Genomic DNA, 25,921 nt, shown 5'->3' on the forward strand with positions numbered 1-25,921 from the left:
CCTGAAGGCCCCCTGGGCTCAGAAATTCATAATGGAATCCAATTGATTGGTGATTACTTCCATCAGGGGGACTTCCTGGTGTCAGTGGATTTCCAGGATACCTACCTACATATCCAGATTTTCTTCCCTACCAGTGATTTCTATTATTAGAAATGGAGGATCACCATTATCAGTTTGTGGCGTTGCCTTTAGGGCCGTCCACAAACCCCAGGGTTTTTACCAAGGTGTTGGCTTCGGTTCTGGGGTTATTGAAGACCCAGGGTATCCACATTGGTGTGGAACACAGATGACATGCTTATCAGGGAGTGATCAGCTCAGAAGCTAGCATCGAATGTCCATTAGTCCCTCAAGGAAAGTCTCTTTAATCAGGCCTGCATTAAGGTCCCAGGGAAGATGGTAGTTGCCTTCAGTGCAGTCCCTTATACCCAGTTTCACTCCAGAGCTCTTCAGCTCAATATCCTGTCAGTATGGGACAAATGTTAACAGTCCTCGGATCCACCAGTGCATTAGAGTCCCAACATAAGATCGACTTTAGAATGGTGGATTTATGCACAACTGTTGGATACTTTGAAATCCCTCTCTCCGTTGAAGTGGAAGGTCTTGATGATGAACACCAGCCTGTTGAGTTTTTTAGGTGTTCTGGAGAGCCTCTTGGTCTAGGAAATAAGGTCTGCAAAGAAAACAAACAGAGGGTGCATAGGCCTAGTGCATTAACTTAAAAAAATGTATTAATAAAAAAATAAGTAATATACTCACAGATGACAATAATGTCAAAGGCACATCATAAAAAGAACAACACTGTCCAGTCCACACTGAGTGATATCTGCAATGGGAACCCTGGACCTTCAACAGGCTAACGCATTTCAAGGACTTGCCTCTTCCTCTGAGATTATTGTCATCTATGAGTATATTGTTTATAATTTTTTTATTAATAAATGTTTTTTTTAAGGTAATGCACTAGGCCTGTGCGCCATCTGTTTGTTTTCTTTGCATCCAGTGTATTTAGACTTCCTCGATCCTCTGAGGGCAGCAAGGCATGCACTTTCCAAGGCATTCGATATGTGATTGTAGCCTTTGTGGAGTCTATCCCCAAGCGCAGGAGTATATGTGTGTGCCATTTTCGATGTAGGAAACAAGGTCGTCAGAGGAACATATGTTGTCAATCAACATCCTAGAACTTCGTGTGATTTGGCTGGCTCTCCTAAACTGGTCAGTCTCCCCATCAGCATACAGTCAAACAATGCCACGGTTGTAGCATACATGTACCATCAGTGCAGGCTTAGGAAGAAGCGAAACCTGGTCTTGTCTTGGGTAGAACTTCACATTCTGGCACCCTCCTCCTGGCACATTCCCAGGGTGGATAATTGGAAGGTGGACTTTCTCAGCTGTCTGCACTTGAACACTGGAGAATAGGCCCTTCACCTGAAGGTGTTTGCAGAGATTTGTCTGCAGTGGGGGATGCCAGATTCAACAATACACTTGGCAGATTTGTGTCTTAAAGGATCCTCAGGTGTTTACAGTAGATGACCTAGTGACTCTTCGGATCAGTTTCCTCTGACCTATGACTTCTCTCCCCTTCTGCCTGTTGTGCAGGATTAAGTTGGAGGGTATTGGGTTGATTCTTATAGCACTTGCTTGGCTAGGAAGAACATGGTATGCGGTTAAAATGAATCTGAAAGAAGGAAAAGCGAACGCTAAAACCATCAGCAGTTAATGCACCAATAAAAGTCAACCAAAAACAACCTTCCAAAATACTCAAATAGACATATGGGTGCAGCGCTAGAATATCATGGGTATCTCAGAAATGTATAATGCACAAAATAAAATTAATAAACAAGTCATAAGTGGTAAAGTGCAAATAAAGTGCAAATAATCACAATAGGTGTTGATAAAGTGACAGTAGTGAACACACAATGGTGCTAATAAATCGATCAATATTGCACAAGAGTCCACAAATAGTGAAGATCCAAAATTGGTCTAAATTTATTGCTCCAAGGTAATCATCCAGGTGGTGTGTTGTAAATGTATTAAGATTACGCACTCACCAGATGCGCAATCAGAATACGCATTTGTGTATATAGTATCAGCCGAAGGTCCCTTTAAGGGTATGCACAGCCAGGTCTGGTCAGAAAACCTCACTTCCCCTGGGTCATCTGCCTCCACTCAGCCGTCCTCCGGAATGTACCAAGTACGAGCACACCCCTTATGAATACGTGCTTAGCACAAAACGCGTCAAGGAGGAGCTGTATGTAGTGACGTCACGCCACCGACACCACGAGGAGGTCCGGCGGCCATCCTTTTGGATTCGCAGATGGTCAGTGTGTTGTGTGTATACTTATGCTAACCAGAATAAATTAGCTATTTTAAAGAATACTACACTATGGGCATCCTTCTTTCTGGCTCTGTATGAGCCAATACCATCACAGAGCCCATTCCGGAGGACGGCTGAGTGGAGGCAGATGACCCAGGGGAAGTGAGGTTTTCTGACCAGACCTGGCTGTGCATACCCTTAAAGGGACCTTTGGCTGATACTATATACACAAATGCATATTCTGATTGCGCATCTGGTGAGTGCGTAATCTTAACACATCTTAACACACCACCTGGATGATTACCTTGGAGCACTTATTTGAGACCAATTTTGGATCTTCACTATTTGTGGACGCTTGTGCAATATTGATCGATTTATTAGTACCATTGTGTGCTCACTACTGTCACTTTATCAACACCTATTGTGATTATTTGCACTTTGCTACTTATGACTTGTTTAATAATTTTATTTTGTGCATTATACATTTCTGAGATACCCTTGATATTCTAGCGCTGCACCATTATGTTTATTTGGTTAAAATGAATCTGTTGATGAACGGCTTTCAACTCTTCCAGAATATCTACTGTTGCAGGGTCTAATCTTCCATCTTGCTTTGATTGGTGGCTTTGATGGCTTGGCTGTTAAAGCCCAAGCCCTGAGGGATAGGGGAGTTTCTGCCTCTTTCATCCCTACCCTCCTCAAAGCAAGAAAGTCAACCTCCAGATAGGTGTACCACCATACAGGGAAAGCCTTTTTCGCCTGGTGTGAGGCTCGTAAATTTCATCCCTGATCATATTTTGTGTGGCACATCCAGTCTTTTGGGAAGATAAGCTTTGGCTATAAGCACCATCAAGGGAGAAATCTCAGCCTTGGCCACTATGTTTCAGAAACCTATCGCGTCTCTTCCTTAACAAAAAGGCCTTTCTGTACAGATTGTTCCACCTGTGCAACCATAGGACCTTTGTCTGTTGTCTGTTTTGGGGACTTGAAAAGTTGTCTTTTGGTAGCCATTACCTCTGCTTGTAGGGTCTTGAACCTGCCTGCGCTTCCCTTTAAGTGAATTTGACAACATGTTTTTCAAGCCTCTGGTATCAAGGGCAAGGTTCCCCTATTCCCAGTCTAAGCCTTTTCCACCAGGAGTGTCATTGCTTTCTGGTCTATTGAGCATCATGGTTGTAAGGCTGCTACCTGGCCTTCCCTTCACATCTTTACAAAATTCTACCAGATAGATGTTCATGCTTCTGAGGACTACAGTTTTGGGCAAGCAGCATTATAATGGAGTTCACCCTGTCCTGTTTCAGGCATGTTTTTTCTCATTGCCATGTTGCCCACCCATTATATTCACTGCTTTAGGAAAACCCAAGTAGCCATGAATAAGAAGTCCTCTGTGTTCTGTGATTTACGATTAAGAAATTAGATTTTTTGGCATTTTAGTTTACCTGTAAAATCCTTTTCTTGGAGTACCTCACAGGACACGGTGATCCCTTTTCTTTTGTCTGTCCTCATTGCTCAGTCCTCAAGGCAGTTATGTCTGGGCAGGGATTCTCTACCTTATTTTGGCCAGTGTCCATTCACCTGAAGGTGGCAGAAAAACCAATGTAGTCATGAATATGAAGTCGTCTGTGTTCTGTGATGTACTGCAAGAAAACGTTTTTACAGGTAAACCAAAAATTCTAATATTTACGCATACACTGATTTGCTTTTCAGTAAAGCTATATACTGTATGTTGAAAGTAGGTAGGTGGTCTTTTTCCTGTTCCTTGGGGGCCCCCTCAAGATACCAATGGTCACACCTGGACACAGCTACGAGATCTCGGAAAGTGAATGCACTCAAGTCACCTCAGTTGCGATTGCAAACACTTCAGTTTTATTGGCATAACATCAGGGTTATTATACTGTAGTCTTTGGGCAAACACACCCTCAGACCATCCAATCAAATACATGTACATTTTTTACCTTAACTCAACAATTATTTGTATGAGGTTTGCATTTTCACTCTTCTGCTTTATCTATCATGCCATATCTGGTCTAACGCCCAGACCATGGCTGTAATCTGACCCAACGCCCAAGTTGTGGTTACAACTTTTCAGAAATGAGAGTAAACCTTATCTGCTTTTTTGTAAAGTTTGCAAAAACACTAATTTCTACATGAAGCTGGCATAGATAGTTTTGTTAGTGTGTACATATCTCATATATGTACAGTGGGGATCGAATGTTTGGGCACCCCAGCTAAAAATTTGTATTAATGTGCATAAAGAAGCCAAGGAAAGATGGAAAGATCTCCAAAAGGCATCAAATTACAGATTAGACATTCTTATAATATGTCAACAAAAGTTAGATTTTATTTCCATCATTTACACTTTCAAAATAACAGAAAACAAAAAAATGGCGTCTGCAAAAATTTGGGCACCCGGCAGAATTTATAGCATGCACTGCCCCCTTTGCAAAGCTGAGACCTGCCAGTGTCATGGATTGTTCTCAATCATCATCTGGGAAGACCAGCTTATGTCAATCTCAAAGGTTTTAAATGCCCAGACTCATCTGACCTTGCCCCAACAATCAACACCAGGATTCTTCTAAGCAGTTGTCTAGAAAACTGAAACTGAAAATAGTTGACGCTCACAAAGCTGGAGAAGGCTATAAGAAGATAGCAAAGCATTTTCAGATGTCAATATCCTCTGTTCGGAATGTAATTAAGAAATGGCAGTCATCAGGAACAGTGGAGGTTAAAGCAAGATCTGGAAGACCAAGAAAAATATCAGACAGAACAGCTCGCAGGATTGTGAGAAAAACAATTCAAAACCCACGTTTGACTGCACGATCCCTCCAGAAAGATCTGGCAGACACTGGAGTCGTGGTACACTATTCCACTATAAAGAGATACTTGTACAAATATGGTCTTCATGGAAGAGTCATCAGAAGAAAACCTCTTCTACGTCCTCACCACAAAAATCATCGTTTGAACTTTGCAAATGAACATATAGACAAGCCTGATGCATTTTGGAAACAAGTTCTGTGGACCGATGAGGTTAAAATTGAACTTTTTGGCCGGAATGAGCAAAGGTATGTTTGGAGAAGAAGGGGCACAGAATTTAATGAAAAGAACCTCTGTCCAACTGTTAAGCATGGGGTTGGATCAATCATGCTTTGGGGTTGTGTTGCAGCCAGTGGCACAGGGAACATCTCACGAGTAGAAGGAAAAATGGATTCAATAAAATTTCAGCAAATTTTGGATGGTAACTTGATGCCAGCTGTGAAAAAACTGACATTAAAGAGAGGATGGCTTCTACAAATGGATAATGATCCTAAACACACCTCGAAATCCACGGGGGATTACATCAAGAGGCGGAAACTTAAGGTTTTGCCATGGCCTTCACAATCTCCTGACCTCAACATAATTGAAAAGCTATGGATAGATCTTAAAAGAGCAGTGCGTGACAGACAGCCCAGAAATCTCAAAGAACTGGAAGACTTTTGTAAGGAAGAATGGGCAAAGATACCTCAAACAAGAATTGAAAGGCTCTTGGCTGGCTACAAAAAGCGTTTACAAGCTGTGATACTTGCCAAAGGGGACAGTACAAGATATTAACTCTGCAGGGTGCCCAAACTTTTGCAGACGCCATTTTTTTGTTTTCTGTTATTTTGAAAGTGTAAATGATGGAAATAAAATCTAACTTTTGTTGACATATTATAAGAATGTCTAATCTGTAATTTGATGCCTTTTGGAGATCTTTCCATCTTTCCTTGGCTTCTTTATGCACATTAATACAAATGTTTAGCTGGGGTGCCCAAACTTTCGATCCCCACTGTATGTTAAACTAGCATCTTGTATTAGTGTATACAAAATGGATTCAGTTATATTCCATTTAATCCTTTCATATGTGATCTTAATACTTTTTTATAAGAACTAATATTTCTTCATTTCTAGATCCAGAAAAGGCATTCAAGTGGAAGTATGGATGACAGGCCATCAATGTCAGCAAGAGATTACGTTGAATCATTACATCAAAATTCAAGGACAACTCTTCTTTATGGCAAGAATAATGTCATGGTTCAGCCTGTAAGCAGAACAGTCAGTAATTTTATAATACCTCAAATTTATGGTGTGCGTTATCACACCAGAGTGATATAAAAGGAATTTTGGGCTATGTGTGGGGTGTAACGTTCTTTATTGTACATTTGAAATGATCTGCCATAATGGAGGAAAAAGGAATATGCATTTCATTTTGCGATAAGGTGTTAATTTGGATACCCAACCGCCACATTGTTAGTAAAAAATTATACAGACAGAAAAAGGATAAGACAGGTATTTTTTGGAATACGTTCAGTGAAGCATATCCTTCTTTGACTAATACAATTGTTTCCTAATTGAACAGTACAGAGCACAAGCTTGATATTCATAGACGCTATATTATAGGCAGGTGATTATACACTGGCAAAGCTTTGAGGACACGCTTCCTAGGCCTTCCCCTATAACCCTTACCCCACTTTGTGAATTTGGTTTCTTGCTAGTGTCTTAAGGTGATTGACCACTTCTCCTTTAAGAAGAAAATCACTTCAAGCTTAAAGCAAAATTATACTTGCTGAAACCACAATTTCTTATTCTGTCCTTCCCCCCCTTCCTCTCATACAGATGTTAACTAAATGCATTTTAATGCTTACATAGGAGTTGTTTCTTTGTGGGGAAAGGCAGCACTTCTGGCTTTCTGGCAAAGAACTGGCCCTCCTGCCTCCTGGGATTGCTACAACACAGCTATCCCAAGAGGCAGTGGGTTATTAAGCTGCAACGTTGTACCACATGTGTGGTGGATTTCTGCACATGTGCACAAATGCGAATGGGTGCTATATTGCCCATTCACTAGAAGCTGCTGGCTCATGCATGCGTCCACCTCTCTTCCAGCTCCCAAATGCCTGGAAGAGACCACCAGTGCATCTGCACATACACAAATTTTAGAAAATGGAAGCATGGAAGGGGGGTTGGAAGAGTTAAACCAGAAGCTGTTTAGTTCATCTTTAACTAGTTTATTGTTTTGCTTTTGGTTTTTAGATCAACTGCTCCATTTTCTTTTACAACAATAAAAACAATGCATCCTGATTGGTGCAACCTCTGTAAAAGCTTGGGAGCCATATTTGGACCCCACAATGTGGGGGTGGCCTGTAATTTTGCTTTGTGCATTGGATCCTACTTGGATGCTCACCTCAGCTCTTGGTGCTACACATGCCTGAAGATCCCTCCAGTGGAATGCCCACTGTGTTGGGCAAAGCATAAACCCTGTTTAGAGATCAGCGATTTGGACAGATAATACAAGTTCGCCCTGTTTATTGGACCATTACTGTAGCCCTATAGAATGTGTAAGACATACTATCTCTATTACTAGCTTTACACTTGTGTGTATCCTGAAAGGTATTTTCTTTGTACAATAAAACTTTCAGGAAACAGGGAGTGTGTTTTGAAATGTGTTCACTTATACAGTGTTAAACTTTTCAAACTTGGTGCTAAAAATCTACCATTCAGAGCAGCAGTCTCCGGTGGACAACTAGCGGTTTTATTATACCCATCATTGTCTGTAGAGTAAAATGCCTCCTTTAGAGGAAGCAGACATTGAGCGAAATGAAGATGACCTGGAGGTGCTGGAGGAGTGAGCGGAAAATCTCTCACCTACAGGCTTCTGTACACCTGATTTTATGGATTCACGCAATATGCTTGCCAATGTAGCTATGCTCACTTCTATTGTGCACAAAAGCTTTGGCATTGTTACACTTGATTCTCCTTCATCTCGCCATGCTGCTTTAGGTATGAAGAGATTTGCTAAATTGAAAATGACATTCTCCATTCATGAACAGATAGAATGTGCAATTTATGATGATTGGGTCATTCATGAAAATATTTTCACCTCTCTGTGAATTACTGCCAATTTCCATTGAGTGCAAACTGTTTGTAAAGAATGGCCTGTTTGGTAGTCTTAACCTCCCTAGCGGTATTCCCGAGTGTAGCTCGGGGTAGAGTTTCAGTACCAAAAGCGGTAACCCCGAGCTACACTCGGGCTTACCATTGTCAGGGCAGGAACGCTGGAATGGGCAGGCAGGCCTATGGTACGGTCATGCTGCGACTGACGACAGCCACTTCCCACAGACCAGAGTCCCTCAGGGCGCGGAGTCTAAGCCCCAGGCTACCCTTCACCAGGGCCCCTGATGGTGGGGATGGACTTGACGCAGCCTGAGACCAGGTCGCGGCCCCCGAGTGACCCCAGCTGCGATAACGACTGCCGCCAATGGCGTACAGCTGGTGGGAGCTAGATGGGAACACGAGTAGAGTAGTCAGACAAGCCGGGTCAATAACAACGGAGCAGACAGTACTAGACGGTAGGCAAAGAATACTCAGGTCACGGGCCGGGTTCAGCAACGGGAGGTCAGATAAAGGGTTAACGCAGAGAGTAGTCTTGTCCAAGCCGAGTCGGTTACCAGGAGAGCAATGGGAACAACACAAGAGCTTGCAACAGGGCAACATACAGGACACAAGTGCAGAGCACACTTGCAGTCAGCAGGTTTAAATGTGCTCAACCACACCCTTCTGAGGAGAAGCCGCAGAAGCCTGAAGGCATAAAGGTTCCCACCATGCTTTGCAGAAAACCAAGACGGATGCCAGCTCATGGAGATGCACAAGCTCTGAAGAAAGGTAGGACCTTGACAACCATATAGCGTTGCACAGGGATTCCCTGCAGCGCTTACCTTGTCCTTCGCTCCTGCGATGCGTCGCCTGCAGGGTCCACGGCCATCTCCTCCAGCCGATGCCGGCATCCGGCTTCCGTGTTCCGGTCCCTGTGACGTCGGGACGTACGGGCGCCGGAACCGGCGGCAAATTTGAAAATTTTAAAAAATGATTTTTTTTTTAAAAACGATTATTTCATAGCAAAACATTGCTGTTTCAAAGCATTTCACATACATTTTGTACCTACTGCTTTGTCCTGTGCCCTGCCTGCATTTTGACTGTTCTTTCTGCCTGGAAACTTAGAAAAGTCCATGGCGTCCAAAACACGAACAGCGATAGTAAATCAGAATCACTTGTAGAATTGAGTGATAATGATTTGTGGGGAAATTCGTCATCAGACACTGAAAACGATTCTGCGACTTTGCTCAGTGATGTGCGAACTTGGTGCTATATTTCAAATTTCAGTGTTTTTGGTTTGATTGTATTATTGAATTTTATTATTATTATATTATTATTTTTTCTGAGTATTAAATTATAATTTATGATTTTCAAGTTTTATCATATCCGGAATGTTTACTAGACTCTTGTCGTACAGATTTCAGTGAGTTATTCCTAAATTACAGGCCTACAATAAAAAAACTACATATTTCCATGCAAAAAACTCTTACCGCTTTCAGCACCAAAAATCTGAAATAATCATACTGCTAGGGAGGTTAAACATCTTACTGTACCCAATGAAGATGTTCCTTCGTTCAGAGATTCTGCGGATAGAAAATTTTTGATGCTCCTTAAGGCTCTTTACTCTAGCAATTCCATCTATTGCTACATATTCTGTTTGTCAAACTGCAGCTAATTAGTCTAGGGCAATAAACAACCAAACAGCACATGGAGTATGCTTTAGAGGAGCACTTACAAGCATTACTCTCCGCTTTGTGTTTTTTTGTGTTCAAGCCCTAGAACAAGTCATGACACACATCTCCAGAAGGGATTTGATTTCTGTCTATATGTGCAGAATCTTGTAGCTAAAAAACTAGACAGCTGAAGCTGCCTGTAAAGGATGCCTTACATGTATGCCCTAGATGTCTCTTTGGTGAGGCATGCAAGAAATTCATCAAAGATGGCACAGGAGGAAAGGTACCTCTTGCACAGCTGAAAGTTCCTTCTCGTGGGGAAAATTCAGCCTTTCCTTTTGGAGCAAGACATGAACACAAAATCCACAAAGTCTACCTCAAAGCCCTCTTCCCAATAAATTGGGGTCCCTCACTCCTAAGAGTGAAGAGACTTCTGTTACACTATGCCTCTCTATGGGTCACAGACATATAAGACCTGTAGGTTTAATCAGGGGTAGAAAAACACTTCATACTCTACCCTCTCACAATTTTACTCTCAAACCAACCGAAAACCTGCCCAAGGACAGTCAGATTTGCAGACCTGGGGAGTAGTCATTCCAGTATCTCTGGAGGACAGGTTCAAATGGTTCTGTTCAAACTTGTTCATGGTACCAAAAACTGTGTCCTATCCTGGACCTAAAATCCCTTATTATTTTTTTTTTTTAAAGGGACCTTTAAGTTCCATAGTTTCTTAGGCAGTCTGCAAGGCCAGTTATCACCTCTCTTGAGGCAATACCTATCACCTGTAGACATCCAGGATGCCTATTTGCATATTACTATTTATCCACTTACTTTCTGTGCTTCACAGTAGGTGACAAACTCTTCCAAGTTGTTGCCTTACCTTTTGGCCTATCCTCTACTTCCAGAGTATTCACAAAGGTAATTGCACCTCTTCTTGCCCTGTTAAGAACCCAATGCATTTAGGCCACAGGATATCTAGACAGCCTTCTTCTGAAGGACTTATCTCCCTTCCAACTATTTGCAAACATCCAAAGACTGTTTAGATACTTCACACTTTCTGTTGGGTAATCAACATTCAAAAAAACAAATCTGCTTTTCAACCTTCCCTTTGCCTTGAAACACTTGGGCCTTATTCTAGACACAGTCCAAGAAAAAGCCTTTTTTTTTCAGAAAACAAACTGGTACCTCTCAGATCTCGCACTCTGTTAAAGTGTTACTAAACCTAGGACCCTGCATTCACTATATCTGGTCTCCCACAGTTCACACTACATGGAAATGCGATTATTTTAGTAAATATAAACTGCCAAATACCTTTTCTCATCAGCAGTTAGAGCAGTCTTGTGACTTCTATCAGTGTCCAGTGTAGTAGGAGTTTTCTTTCTGTTCTAGGAGGATGCAAAACCCCTGACCTCTGTCTGGACAGTGCTGATTGGCTCTGTGCTGATCACATGCACTCTCCCAAGAAAAAAAAAAACCTCTCTAGCAATACACACTAAACTGAGCCTGTGCATTGTCTCCACTTGGTATGTCTTATCAGGAGATAAGCGGGAGACACTAGAAGAAGTGGAGGATCAGAGAAGTCAGGTTCTACAGTGAGTATAAAAAGCATGCTTTACTGCATATACAGACTGATTTTACTGCTGTGGGTTTAGTAACACTTTAACCCTTACCTTGCAAAACAACCGATTCAAAATTTTTAAAATACACAAATGCAAGCCAAATTTTTGTCTGAATATATATATATATATATATATTTTTATATATATATATATATATATATATATATATATATAAAAATAATATTATAAATACCTTTTTTTTTTCCCCCAAGTGATGAAATGACCTCTGTTCTCAGCTGCATAAGGCACTTGGTGAGCTGAGGTAGAGACTGCAGGGGGGTAACAGCAGTACCCTGCTCTTCCTAGTGATTAGCTGTACAGGTGGGCATGTAAGCACACATCTGACAGGCAGTAGTGTGCAATGTAGAATGCATAGAAGAAAACTGAACATGCTTGGAAGTATGTGTTCCATGCCTAGCGTGGTCAGTGTTCAATAGGAAAGCAAGGGCACTGGCAGGATCACCAGGAATATAACACAAAGGAAGCAATGCAAAGAAAACAGTATATTTTTTCTACAAGTACAGTATATGGTACAACAGATATATATTAAGAATAGGAAATGTTGGGGTAACATGCATATTAAGAGACATCCCTCTATAAGATTTTCCCTGACAATTTTGGGATCATAGTAACCTCCCTCAAGGCTTTTCTATTTTCTCAGTTTCATTCAAGGCCTCTCAAACACAACAAGTTGTTGACATGGTTGACATTGTCACCATCTCAGGTTTTTTATGCTTCTATCCAGTCAGCCAAGGAATTCCTTAAGAAGGTGGGTTTGCAACCCAGCTTTGACAGTGTGCAAGTCATTTCTACCAGTGGAAAGTGATAATAACACATGCCAGCCTCTGAGGCTGGGAAGCAGTGTTCCATTTTAACACAATTCAGGGAACATAGTTACTCAAGGAATCCAAGCTCCCCATCAAGATCTTGGACCTCAGAATGATAAAAATGGCTCTGCACTGCGAAACCCCCCTTTTGCAGGGACATCCATTTGGGAAGTAATCAGACACCATGCCTGTGGCACATATTAATCACCAGGAGTCATGCGGACTTGAGAGAAGCAAATCGGATCAACTCATTAATGAAGAAATGCTCTCCAGGGATCTCTGCTATTCACATCCCCGGAGTGAATGATTGGAAGGCAGATTACCTCAGCTGTCACCACCTGGACCTGATATGTCAGGGATGAGGCAGTCAAGACGTAGATATCCTTTTCTCCAAGTTCAACAACTAATTACCTCTGTTTGTGGCCAGGACTAAGAATCCTCTCTCACTGGAATTGGATGCTCTGATAATTCCCTGGACTAAGTTCAAGCTAATTCATGCTTCTCCTTCAGTCGCTTGCCCCAAACTGGCCCAGAAGAACTGTGTACAGAGGCATACTTGGACTTGGACAGAGCTTCTGTCTCAGGACCTTCTGTTTCATCATGCCTCTCAGTCACTTGCTTTAGTGCCATGGCTATTGAAGTCTAGGTCTTGAGGGACAGTGTGCTGTCTGATTCTGTCATTCTCACATTATTAAAAACAAGGAAGGCACTTCCAGAAGAATCTACGATTAAGCCTGGAAATTCTTCTTTGTCTGGTGTGAACACAGGCCCTTCAAGCCCAGAGATTATGTTGTTCTTTTCATTCTGATCTTCCTGCTATTGGCACTTGATCAGAACTTGACTTTAAGTACTCATAAGGAACAGGTTTTGGCCTTATCCATCCTTTCCCAAAACCTGGCTTTGCTTTCCTTTATAAAGAAAAAAAAAACATTCAAAGTGTTGGGATCAAATCACTCTTACAGCACCTTATCCGGCCCTAAGTGTGGTTCTCTCTGCCCTGCAGAAACCAACCTTGAATTTGTGACAGACCCAACTGGGGCAGAGGCTTTTGGAGGGGACTGTGGCTAGCCTTCTACCCACTGATTATGGCCCATGGAGGAGACCGGGGGCATGGAACTATGTTTGGGGTATTTTATTTAGCACAGTTGGTAGAGCATGAGTTTAAACAAATCTTTGACATTGTGGACGTGCTTGAAAGTCATTTCGCTCACATATGACAGAGAAGGTTCCTTTGGTAATTCAGGACACGAGTACAGTTGAGGATGACCAGTGCCATACAGGACTCATCTCTTCTTCTCTGTGTATGATGCTTGGGGTAAAGGGCTGGTATTAGCTATCAGTCTGTGGGAAGGGTTTGGAAGGCAGGAGGCACTGTTTGTTGGAGGCACCCAGTCAGGGTTCCAGGCAGTCCATCACAGAACCCATCAGAGAACTCCGCTTGGATGATCTTTCCTGCAGTGTAGTTTTCTTGGTGAATATCATGTCAGTTAGTGGCTCCTCTATAAGGTTCCGCTCCTCATTCTTCACAAGGGCAAAGAAGTCTTGCACCCAAGACCCTTCTTTCTTCCTAATGTGGTGTCAGCCTTCTACCTCAGCAAAGTCTTAGTCCTTCCTTCTTTGTGACCTTCTCCTAAGTGCCCAGGGAAGATTGCTCTTCTCTGTCTGGTTGTGGTCAGAGCCATCATAGTATACTTGAATTGAATAGGCGGACACTTTGTCCTACCCCCTCACAAGGGACATCCTGCTTCAAGATCCACAATAGGTAAGGGTAGAAGACTTATTTCAAGCGCTTACACCCTAAAGGATAAAGCACCTCCAGCACTAATATGTGCTTTGACCACCAGATCAGTAGGAGTTTCCTGAGCATTCCGACATCAAGCCCACCCTCAGTCGTAGCTTGGAGAAATCCAAGCCTCTATGAATATCAAGCCTGTGTCCTGTACTGTACAAATGAGATAAAAGGAATGATGACTTATCTGTAAATTCCATATCTTGTAGAAATAGGTTAGGATTATAGGGGAATATCCAAGGGTTCTGTCCTCAAATGATTTGTGAGTGTCCAAATCACCTGAAGGCACAGCCTATAACCCAGGGTCTATGAATATCAAAAATAAAGCAAAAACATTTACAGGCACCATAGATTTGAAGGTGGACAGCAAAATGTATTAGAGCTCAAACTGATATACAATATAGACAAATACTAAAATATAGAAAATATTAATCTTTTAGTTTGTAAAATTAATTCATATTAATCTCATGTAGCCCTGATAAGTACAGAAAAATCAGCTAAATCTAACAGTAGAAAAGGTCTCTCAAAAGGAAGCCAGCAGGGGATGGACACCTGACACTTCAAGGATTAATGCTTCCTGTAGCACCTCACACTTTAGGATTAGGGAAATCCAACAGCATCAGGCAGCATAAAAGAAAATAGCAAGGGATGATGGATGCATTAGTATATAGCAAAAGCCCATTGTGCAATAGGCATAACTGAGTGCAACATTTTCACCCATAGCTGTGCCTTTGATTTGTTTTTAAAAACTGGTTATCAAACAAAAAGTAATTATGGGTGAGACAGAATTTGTGAATGCACATAAATTGGTCTCAACCAAAATTTTTGTTTGAAAATTAATTTTATTGGGAAGCCCAACGTATCTGGAAGAACAATCCTCACCTGTACCAAATAGTTTTCTTCAGTTGTTACATAGACAACATTGGGTCTTTTTTAGATGTTACCCCATCTTCAGTGGTCTTAGTAATTGATTATTATCATATCAATGGCATTGGCTTATCCTTTTATGCATGTAGTGAACAGACTTTTTTGGAATTTGTGTTTTAAAAGAGACAATATAGTCTCAAAAAGACGTTTTAAACTGGATACTGGATAAAAAATTCTTGGACAAAGGGTTTTGTAAGAGATTTGTAGATGATGCCTATAGCGTCTGCTTAATACCATCCGCCAGTACTAATAAAGAAATGGAGTGAAGGCAATCAAATTCATAACACAATTTCATGGGAAATGGAGGGGATCCTTAACGAACATTGGGGAATTCTAAAAACAAGACCTTAAATTAGGTCCTCAATTAAACACAGATTTGTTTACGAAATGGCAGCTAAGGTGAAGACTAAGATTGTTCCTCCGCTTACTGCAAGCTATCTTAAGTCTAGGACTAGACCCAACTTTTTTTAACCAATTAGTAGGGATGTTCCAATGTAAGAAAATAAATGCATGACTTTGTCTTTTTGTTGTACAGCGGCAAAAATCACTCATACATGGGATGAAGACCTTAAATACAGATTTTTTTGTGTATTGCCTGAGATGTCCTTGCGGCTTACTTTATGTGGGCCACGCTATCCGCACACTCAGAGCAGTGAACACTGGAGATTTATAGAATAAGGGAGTACAGAACAAAACAAAACAAAAAGCAGAGGAAATCCACAGAAGGCCTTCATATATGGGCCTTATAAGCCATTTCCAAAAATCTCCTATATGCTGGTAGGTTTCACAACTGTGTGAGAGGGAAACCTTCTGGATATATATGCTAGGTACTTTATCTCCGTCAGGACTGAATGAGGAGATTGAGATTAATACCATTAATTAACATTTATAGGATCCTTAAGCTAACTAAATTGGTAATGCCAGTCGCCCTGCTTCTCCGGCAGTAAGATAAAGACACCTCTTTAACACATCTATATGTGTGTGTGTGTATGTGTGTGTGTAGATAATAAATATATATATATATATATATATATATATACACACACACACATTTTTCATAAACTGTTTCTAATACATACAGGTGAAACTCAAAAAATTAGAATATCGTGCAAAAGTTCATTTATTTCAGTAATGCAACTTAAAAGGTGAAACTAATATATGAGATAGACTCATTACATGCAAAGCAAGATAGTTCAAGTCGTGATTTGTCATAATTGTGATGATTATGGCTTACAGCTCATGAAAACCCAAAATCCACAATCTCAGAAAATTAGAAGATTGTGAAAAGGTGCAATATTCTAGGCTCAAAGTGTCCCACTCTAATCAGCTAATTAAGCCATAACACCTGCAAAGGGTTCCTGAGCCTTTAAATGGTCTCTCAGTCTGGTTCAGTAGGAATCACAATCATGTGAAAGTCTGCTGACCTAACAGTTGTGCAGAAAACCATCATTGACATCCTCCATAAGGAGGGAAAGCCTCAAAAGGTAATTGCAAAAGAAGTTGGATGTTCCCAAAGTGCTGTATCAAAGCACATTAATAGAAAGTTATGTGGAAGGGAAAAGTGTGGATTTAAAAGGTACACAAGTAGCAGGGATGACCGCAGCCTGGAGAGGATTGTCAGGAAAAGGCCATTCAGAAGGGTTGGGGACTTTCACAAGGAGTGGACTGAGGCTGGAGTCAGGTGCATCAAGAGCCACCACACACAGACGGATCCTGGACATGGGCTTCAAATGTCGTATTCCTCTTGTCAAGCCGCTCCTGAACAACAAACAACGTCAGAAGCGTCTTACCTGGGCTAAAGAAAAACAGACCTGGTCTGTTGCTCAGTGGTCCAAAGTCCTCTTTTCTGATGAGAGCAACTTTTGCATCTCATTTGGAAACCAAGGACCCAGAGCATGGAGGAAGAATGGAGATGCTTGAAGTCCAGTGTGAAGTTTCCACAGTCTGTGTTGATTTGGGGAGCCATGTTATCTTCTGGTGTTGGTCCACTGTGCTTCATTAAGTCCAGGGTCAACGCAGCCGTCTACCAGGAGATTTTGGAGCACTTCATGCTTCCTTCCACAGATGAGCTTTATGGGGATGCTGACTTCATTTTCCTGCAGGACTTGGCACCTGCCCACACTGCCAAAAGCACCAAAACCTGGTTCAATGACCATGGGATTACTGTGCTTGATTGGCCAGCAAACTCGCCTGACCTGAACCCCATAGAGAATCTATGGGGCATTGCCAAGAGAAAGATGAGAGACACGAGACTGAACAATGCAGAAGAGCTGAAGGCCGCTATTGAAGCATCCTGGTCTTCCATAACACCTCAGCAGTACCACAGGCTGATGCCTGCCACGACGCATTGAGGCAGTAATTGCTGCAAAAGGGGCCCAGACCAAGTACTGAGTACATATGCAGGCTTATACTTTTCAGAGGTCCGATATTGTTCTATGTACAAACCTTGTTTTATCGATTGCATGTAATATTCTAATTGTCTGAGATTGTGGATTTTGGGTTTTCATGAGCTGTAAGCCATAATTATCACAATTATGACAAATCACAGCTTGAACCATCTTGCTTTGCATGTAATGAGTCTATCTCATATACAGTCAGGTCCATAAATATTGGGACATCAACACAATTCTAACATTTTTGGCTCTATACACCACCACAATGGATTTGAAATGAAACGAACAAGATGTGCTTTAACTGCAGACTGTCAGCTTTAATTTGAGGGTATTTACATCCAAATCAGGTGAACGATGTAGGAATTACAACAGTTTGCATATGTGCCTCCCACTTGTTAGGGGACCAAAAGTAATGGGACAGAATAATAATTATAAATCAAACTTTCACTTTTTAATACTTGGTTGCAAATCCTTTGCAGTCAATTACAGCCTGAAGTCTGGAATGCATAGACATTACCAGACGCTGGGTTTCATTCCTGGTGATGCTCTGCCAGGCCTCTACTGCAACTGTCTTCAGTTCCTGCTTGTTCTTGGGGCATTTTACCTTCAGTTTTGTCTTCAGCAAGTGAAATGCATGCTCAATCAGATTCAGGTCAGGTGATTGACTTGGCCATTGCATAACATTCCACTTCTTTCCCTTAAAACACTCTTTGGTTGCTTTTGCAGTATGCTTTGGGTCATTGTCCATCTGCACTGTGAAGCGGCGTCCAATGAGTTCTGAAGCATTTGGCTGAATATGAGCAGACAATATTGCCCGAAACACTTCAGAATTCATCCTGCTGCTTTTGTCAGCAGTCACATCATCAATAAATACAAGAGAACCAGTTCCATTTGCAGCCATACATGCCCACGTCATGACACTACCACCACCATGCTTCATTGATGAGGTGGTATGCTTAGGATCATGAGCAGTTCCTTTCCTTCTCCATACTCTTCTCTTCCCATCACTCTGGTACAAGTTGATCTTGGTCTCATCTGTCCATAGGATGTTGTTCCAGAACTGTGAAGGTTTTTTTAGATGTCGTTTGGCAAACTCTAATCTGGCCTTCCTGTTTTTGAGGCTCACCAATGGTTTACATCTTGTGGTGAACCCTCTGTATTCACTCTGGTGAAGTCTTCTCTTGATTGTTGACTTTGACACACATACACCTACCTCCTGGAGAGTGTTTTTGATCTGGCCAACTGTTGTGAAGGGTGTTTTCTTCACCAGGGAAAGAATTCTTCGGTCATCCACCACAGTTGTTTTCCGTGGTCTTCCGGGTCTTTTGGTGTTGCTGAGCTCACCGGTGCGTTCCTTCTTTTTAAGAATGTTCCAAACAGTTGTTTTGGCCACGCCTAATGTTTTTGCTATCTCTCTGATGGGTTTGTTTTGTTTTTTCAGCCTAATGATGGCTTGCTTTACTGATAGTGACAGCTCTTTGGATCTCATCTTGAGAGTTGAGAGCAACAGATTCCAAATGCAAATAGCACACTTGAAATGAACTCTGGACCGTTTATCTGCTCATTGTAATTGGGATAATGAAGGAATAATACACACCTGGCCATGGAACAGCTGAGAAGTCAATTGTCTCATTACTTTTGGTCCCTTAACAAGTGGGAGGCACATATGCAAACTGTTGTAATTCCTACACCGTTCACCTGATTTGGATGTAAATACCCTCAAATTAAAGCTGACAGTCTGCAGTTAAAGCACATCTTGTTCGTTTAATTTCAAATCCATTGTGATGGTGTACAGAGCCAAAAATGTTAGAATTGTGTCGATGTCCCAATATTTATGGACCTGACTGTATTAGTTTCACCTTTTAAGTTGCATTACTGAAATAAATGAACTTTTGCACGAGATTCTAATTTTTCGAGTTTCACCTGTATACTCTTTTACATTTTTTTGATATTTTAGTTTTTAGTGTTCATTATTATTTTTTTTTACAATGATAGTGGTAGGTTTACATATAAAGTATGAACTAATTTTAATAATCTGGGTTTTAGTGCCCGTTCACATATATGCAGATTGGATGCGGTTTGAATTGCATCCAAACTGCATATGTGAAAAAACATTGCTACCTATGGTGCCTGTTCACATACAGTCATGGCCGAAATTGTTGGCACCCTTGATATTTCTCCAGGAAATCATGTATTTCTCACGAAACGTATTGCATTAACACATGTTTTGCTATACACATGTTTATTCCCTTTGTGTGTATTGGGACAAAACAAAAAAAGGGAGGAAAGAAAGCAAATTCGACATAATGTCACACAAACCTCCAAAAATGGGCTGGACAAAAGTATTGGCACCCTTTCACAACTGCGGATAAATAAGAATGTTACAAGCATGTGATGCTCCTGTAAACTCACCTGGGGCAAGTAACAGGTGTGGGCAATATAGAAATCACACCTGAAAGCAGATAAAAAGGAGAGACGTTCACTTAACCTTTGCATTGTGTGTCTGTCTGTGCCACACTAAGCATGGACAACAGAAAGAGGAGACGAGAACTGTCTGAGGACCTGAGAACCAAAATTGTGGCAAAATATCAACAATCTCAAGGTTACAAGTCCATCTCCAGAGAACTAGATTTGCCTTTGTCCACAGTGCGCAACATTATCAAGAAGTTTGCAACCCATGGCACTGTAGCTAATCTCCCTGGTCGTGGACGGATGAGGAAAATTGATGAAAGATTGCAACGCAGAATAGTCCGGATGGTGGATAAGCAGCCCCAAACATGTTCCAAAGACATTCAAGCTGTCCTGCAGGCTCAGGGAGCATCAGTGTCAGCGCGAACTATCCGTCGACATTTAAATGAAATGAAACGCTATGGCAGGAGACCCAGGAGGACCCCACTGCTGACACAGAGACATAAAAAAGCAAGACTACAGTTTGCCAAAATGTACTTGAGTAAGCCAAAAGCCTTCTGGGAAAACGTCTTGTGGACAGATGAGACCAAGATAGAGCTTTTCGGTAAAGCACATCATTCTACTGTTTACCGAAAACGGAATGAGGCCTACAAAGAACAAAACACAGTACCTACGGTAAAATATGGTGGAGGTTCAATGATGTTTTGGGGTTGTTTTGCTGCCTCTGGCACTGGGTGCCTTGACTGTGTGCAAGGCATCATGAAATCTGAGGATTACCAAAGGATTTTGGGTCGCACTGTAGGGCCCAGTGTCAGAAAGCTGGGTTTGCGTCCAAGATCCTGGGTCTTCCAGCAGGACAATGACCCCAAACATACGTCAAAAAGCACTCAGAAATGGATGGCAAAGAAGCGCTGGAGAGTTCTGAAGTGGCCAGCAATGAGCCCAGATCTAAATCCCATTGAACACCTGTGGAGAGATCTTAAAATTGCTGTTGGGAAAAGGTGTCCTTCCAATAAGAGAGACCTGGAGCTGTTTGCAAAGGAAGAGTGGTCCAAAATTCCGGGTGAGAGGTGTCAGAAGCTTATTGATGGTTATAGGAAGCGACTGATTTCAGTTATGTTTTCCAAAGGGTGTGCAACCAAATATTAAGTTAAGGGTGCCAATACTTTTGTCCAGCCCATTTTTGGGGTTTTGTGTGACATTATGTCATATTTGCTTTTCTGCCTCTGTTTTATATTTGTTCCAATACATACAAAGGGAATAAACATGTGTATAGCAAAACATGTGTTAATGCAATACCTTTTTTGTGTGAAATACTTGATTTTCAGGAAAAATATCAAGGGTGCCAACAATTTCGGCCATGACTGTATGTCCAGTGCACTGGCTGTGTGGATTCAGTGCAAATTCAAAAAGGGTCCCGTCCGATTTCTGAGCAGTGCGGTTTGGTTCATGTGTGGATTACAGGCTATTGACTTTTATGGGAACCGTTTCTAAACCGCATATGTGTGAACAAGATAAGATCCTGAGCTAATCCTGTCCTGAACCTGATGTAAACCTGACGTGAACCTGTGAACAACTACTGTATCAATTAGCTGTGAATCCACACCGCACATGTGTGAATCAGCTCTTAGGCTAAATTTGTAATATTTTAGTGTTTATTTTTGTGATCATTTTAAGATTAAATCAGTCAAGTTGTTTTACCCTTAATTGCACACTATTTACTATGGATCAGTTTAGTAACTGTGAGTGACCCAAAGAAGCTATAGCAGCGGTATTGTTTTGTTTCACATGACAAATGACAGGTTTGAGAAAGGGGCATGAAGCCCAGAAACATGTTGCCTGCCATGACCCTACCCACCTCCACTGCTCGGTTTGTTGGAGGGGTGTCTTGATTACTTAGTATACTAAGAACAGCACTGTGTGTATTTAAGCTGGCAGCTTCTGCTCCTGTCTTCTCCCTCACTGAGTCTTGCCTGGCTCATGCCTGTGTGTGGTCCCAAACATTTCCGCATGCAGATCTTTGCTATTGTAATTGGAATCTTTGTTTTTATGGATTAAAGGGTGCTAGATCCTAATGTATCCATTCACCCTTGCAGTTTGCTTTCATGCTGTTGGCCTCGTTCACACTGCGTGTAGGAGGAACTCACATTCCCGCTCGCAATTCTGTGTTAGTGGTTCTAATGCGATTCCATATGTTACACAAAGGGCAGCCCATTCACTTGACTGGGCTGTTCTATTTGCATTTGTTGTGGCGAAAAAGCTCAGGGACCAAATTTTGACCCTGAGCCAGACAAAATTTTACACATGCATTTTGCAGTGCGATAGATGTGGCAAAATCACACCACATTTGGGATGCCATTCAGGCATGTGTGTTGTAAGTTTTGCCTCGATTTGGAATGTGGGAACAGGGCCTAAGGAACACACTGATGAACCACAATCCAGAACCCACTTTTCAGATTTCAGCCCCCGCAGTGATGTAATCCTTTTTGTGCTGCTTTTTGTTTTTTGTGTATTTCTATGAATATCAAGTCTGTGTTCTGTACTGTTCTCCAAGATATGGAAATTTCTGGTAAGTCTATTTCATATCTTAAATGTGTGAATACTTTTTCAGAGCCTGATTCTAGGCAATTTTTCTTTAGGATTTGATTGAGTGGGGAGCTATAATTCTCACAAGGGCACTCTCGGCTGCTCCCACTTATCTTTATTTAATCCGTTGTGAAAAACAGCACGTTACAAACCGCTAAAATCCATGCAGCCAATTTAATTTGCTGTTTGCCAGTTTTCTCATGGCAATCGAGCCTTTGAAAAAGCTTAGGAGGTATCAAGTGAACTAGTCATTGGCCAGATGAATTTGAGCAGTTTTCAAAGAATAAGTTCACCTTTTGTAACATGTTACACCTGTATTCAGGGTGTGTAACATGTTACCGTTTCAGCAGCCCCCCCCCCCCAATCCCCGTTGTGGCAGCAGGCTGGGGATCCTCTCCCTGCACCCGCTGTCACCTGGCTGCATCATTCATTCACAGAGTTCTTTGAATGGGAGAACAAAAACGGCTGTATAATAATTAATGAATGACTACAGTTACCTGCCAGATGTTCAACCTGATTGAACATCCATGCTGATGTATTCAACTTTACAATCCATGTTCCTCACACAAACCTCCTTCTGTATAATAATTAATGAATTATTATTATTATACAGTATTTATATAGCGCCAACAGTTCGCTCAGCGCTGTCTTTTTTCTTTTTAATGAATGACTACAGTTACCCGCCAGAGGGTGTTTTCCCGATTGATTGGGTTGCCTGGAACATTTATCAGTCTATTGATTCAAAGTCAGGACTTTGTCCTTCTAAAATTACTTATGGCACAACCTTTATGAGGGTGGTAGCCCTCTGATGGTCTTCGCTGGATGAGCCACTGAGAGTGGATTGCTTTGCCACTATACAGCCTAATTATCCACTGATGCGGTTTACTGATGGTTTCAATTGGGGACAAGTTGATTAATTACAATCAGAATGAAGATCCATGCTGAGTCTGTTCAACTTTATAATGTCTTTCACACAGACCTCCTCCTGCAAATTAATTTTATGACTGACTACAGCTATCAGTCAGAGGGCGTTTTCCTTACTGATTGGTTTGCCTGGAACATCTATTAGTCTATTGATTCCAAGTTAGGATCTTGTCCCTCTAAAATTACTCATAGCACAACCTTTATAAGGGTGGTAGGACTTTTAGGTGTTTGAGTTCCTAATTTAAGTGATGAATTTCTGCAGTTCTATACATGACTGAGAATTATATAATCTTGATTGATACAAACCGTGATTTATATGCATGACTTCATCTCTTTAGGATTTAGTTATTCACCTATGTCTGTGCTCCGCCCCCACACATCTTCTTTACCAGGTCATATGGGATGACTTTGTGGTGGTGAATGTGAGCCTTGTGATATACCATTTTGGGGATTGACATCTTACAATTTTACATCTTACCCGGGCTTTCCTAGTTTTAAGTGACACCGTTGTCATATTTTAATGGTGATGGATGGAGACTATTTAAAATTTTTGTACATTCTTGTGCATATGTATATGTGAATCAATAAAGGTTTTTTGTATCGTTAAAACTATCTGGGTCACATGAGAGTACCTTCTTTTCTATGGGGGCTCTCCTCCATATATCTTTTTATCTAATGTCTTTGGGTACTATGATCCGCACCTTGATTTTTGGTGAGTTAGTTAACACTATAACATTTAATTCCCCTGTGTGGCATTACAGTGGTTTCCTCTGTATCGCCCCCTTTTTTCTTTTATATTTCATTAGTATAATTTGCATAGGCGTTGGAGTGTTAAAAATGCCCCTCAAACACCTGCTTTTAATGCCAGCGTGAACTAGACCTAAGGGCCAGTTCACACTACATGCATTTCAGTTGCTTTTTTTCTGCATCCAAAACACACAGGAAGTAGGTTATATGGTTTTTAATGTCATAGTTCAGATCAGTGCTTGCAGTTCCAGTGCGTTCAGGTTGCAGAAGAAAAAGTAGAACAGGCTGCATTTTTCCTGCACAGAACTGTCTGGTAAAACGCATAAAAAACGCACTGTAACGCACCACAAATGCACTGAAACGCACATGTCCCTATTTAAATTAAAGAAAAAGAAAGGTGCAAAAAATGAACTGGAATGCATAAAAAACACACAAAAATGTGTAAAAAACGCATCAAAAACCCACTAGAATGACCAAAAACGCGCATGCAAAAACGCATCCGGAACGCATCTGAACTGCGTTTCTATAGTGTGAACCGGCACTAATAGTTATCTTTTTCATCTTGTGTTTAGAGAGATGACATGGAAGCAATCCCAGGGTACTTATCTCTTCATCAAACTGCAGATACTATGACCTTAAAATGGACACCAAACCAGCTTATGAATGGCTCAGTTGGAGATTTAGACTATGAGAAAAGGTAATATTATATTAAAAGTCTGAACTGAATTTGATGCTCTGAATTGTTTTGCATGGAGTATTTATGAAATAAATGTTCCCAATTACATAACAGTACTTTGTATAAGCTTTATGTTAACAGAACTTTTGCAAATGTTAACAGGGCACTGGAAGCTGGACTTTCTAAACTGTAAAATGTGACATATTTCTGAGCACACCAACCAATGTAATGTGGTATTATTTCTGTATTGCCTCTAAGCGTATATTCCAAGCAAAGCTTCCGAGTAGCATGTTACTACTTATAAATGACCAAATAAATGCAGTCTCTGTTATAGGTTATTACTGCATCCAGCCTTTTTATCAAATATCCAATTGAAGTTTGCAAAACACATGACCTGTACCTACAAACTTGTAATTTGAACAGCATTCCCGGGTATCTGCATTTAAAATTGAAAAATGTGGCTCCATCTATTCCTTCAAAATTGACCAGGTAATATTAGTTGTGTCTCTTGCTCTAGTATGTGTGTGGGATACTACTTTGGGTCAGGTGCTGAGTTCTGCAGATTTTATAATCAGCCCTATATAGAGATCAAGTAGCCCTGTTGGTATGTAAAGAGGTAATGGTTATTATTGTAATTTATACTTTTGCCTGTGCTTGTCTGCTTGATCACTGAATCCAGTCTTTGGTCTGTATATGAATAATTTGATGGTTGTAAGAGCAGGAAACATCATAATGGAAAAATTGGGAGGTAAATTGTGATTACCAAACAGCAGGGGAACCATTTAATAGTAGAAGTACATTTTAAGGTAGCAGCTGTACAAAACTGAATCTAACGGACAGATATTTCATAAAGGGTATCATGACATTTCTGTGTTGCACATGCCCTTTTGTTTTTTCTTCTTCCAATGAAAAGGCAATTGAAAAGTGTGAATAAATAATGAGTAACCTCTCCTTAATACCTTGGAAATACCTTGGAAATGAAGAGAAATAGTACAATTTTTATGCCATTTTTCTGATGCAGGCAAACAACATAGGAATGTTTAATAGTACCATAAAACATAATGAAATCTTGTGAGATTATTGTAGTTTCTGTATACTATAACATAACATCAGTATGATTGAATGTGTTGAAAGCATTAAAAACTGATTCATAC

At 41.1% G+C, this 25,921-nt stretch overlaps 1 protein-coding gene across 2 annotated transcripts in view; it reads left to right on the plus strand.

Annotated features, from left to right (window-relative positions):
* The window catches only part of SGSM1 (small G protein signaling modulator 1), a 283,179-nt gene that overhangs the window by 177,424 nt on the left and 79,834 nt on the right, over positions 1-25,921 (plus strand). For both annotated transcript variants that reach the window (XM_089684112.1, XM_089684111.1), the window contains exons 8-9: positions 6,239-6,370; positions 24,664-24,788. In XM_089684112.1, the coding sequence (XP_089540238.1) occupies positions 6,239-6,370; positions 24,664-24,788 (257 nt within the window). The remainder of the gene's footprint in view (positions 1-6,238; positions 6,371-24,663; positions 24,789-25,921) is intronic.

Source organism: Staurois parvus, unplaced genomic scaffold (assembly GCF_062004578.1).
Source record: "Staurois parvus isolate SC_StPar_1 unplaced genomic scaffold, SC_StPar_1.0 ptg000336l, whole genome shotgun sequence".
In the NCBI taxonomy this organism is placed as follows: Eukaryota; Metazoa; Chordata; class Amphibia; order Anura; family Ranidae; genus Staurois; species Staurois parvus.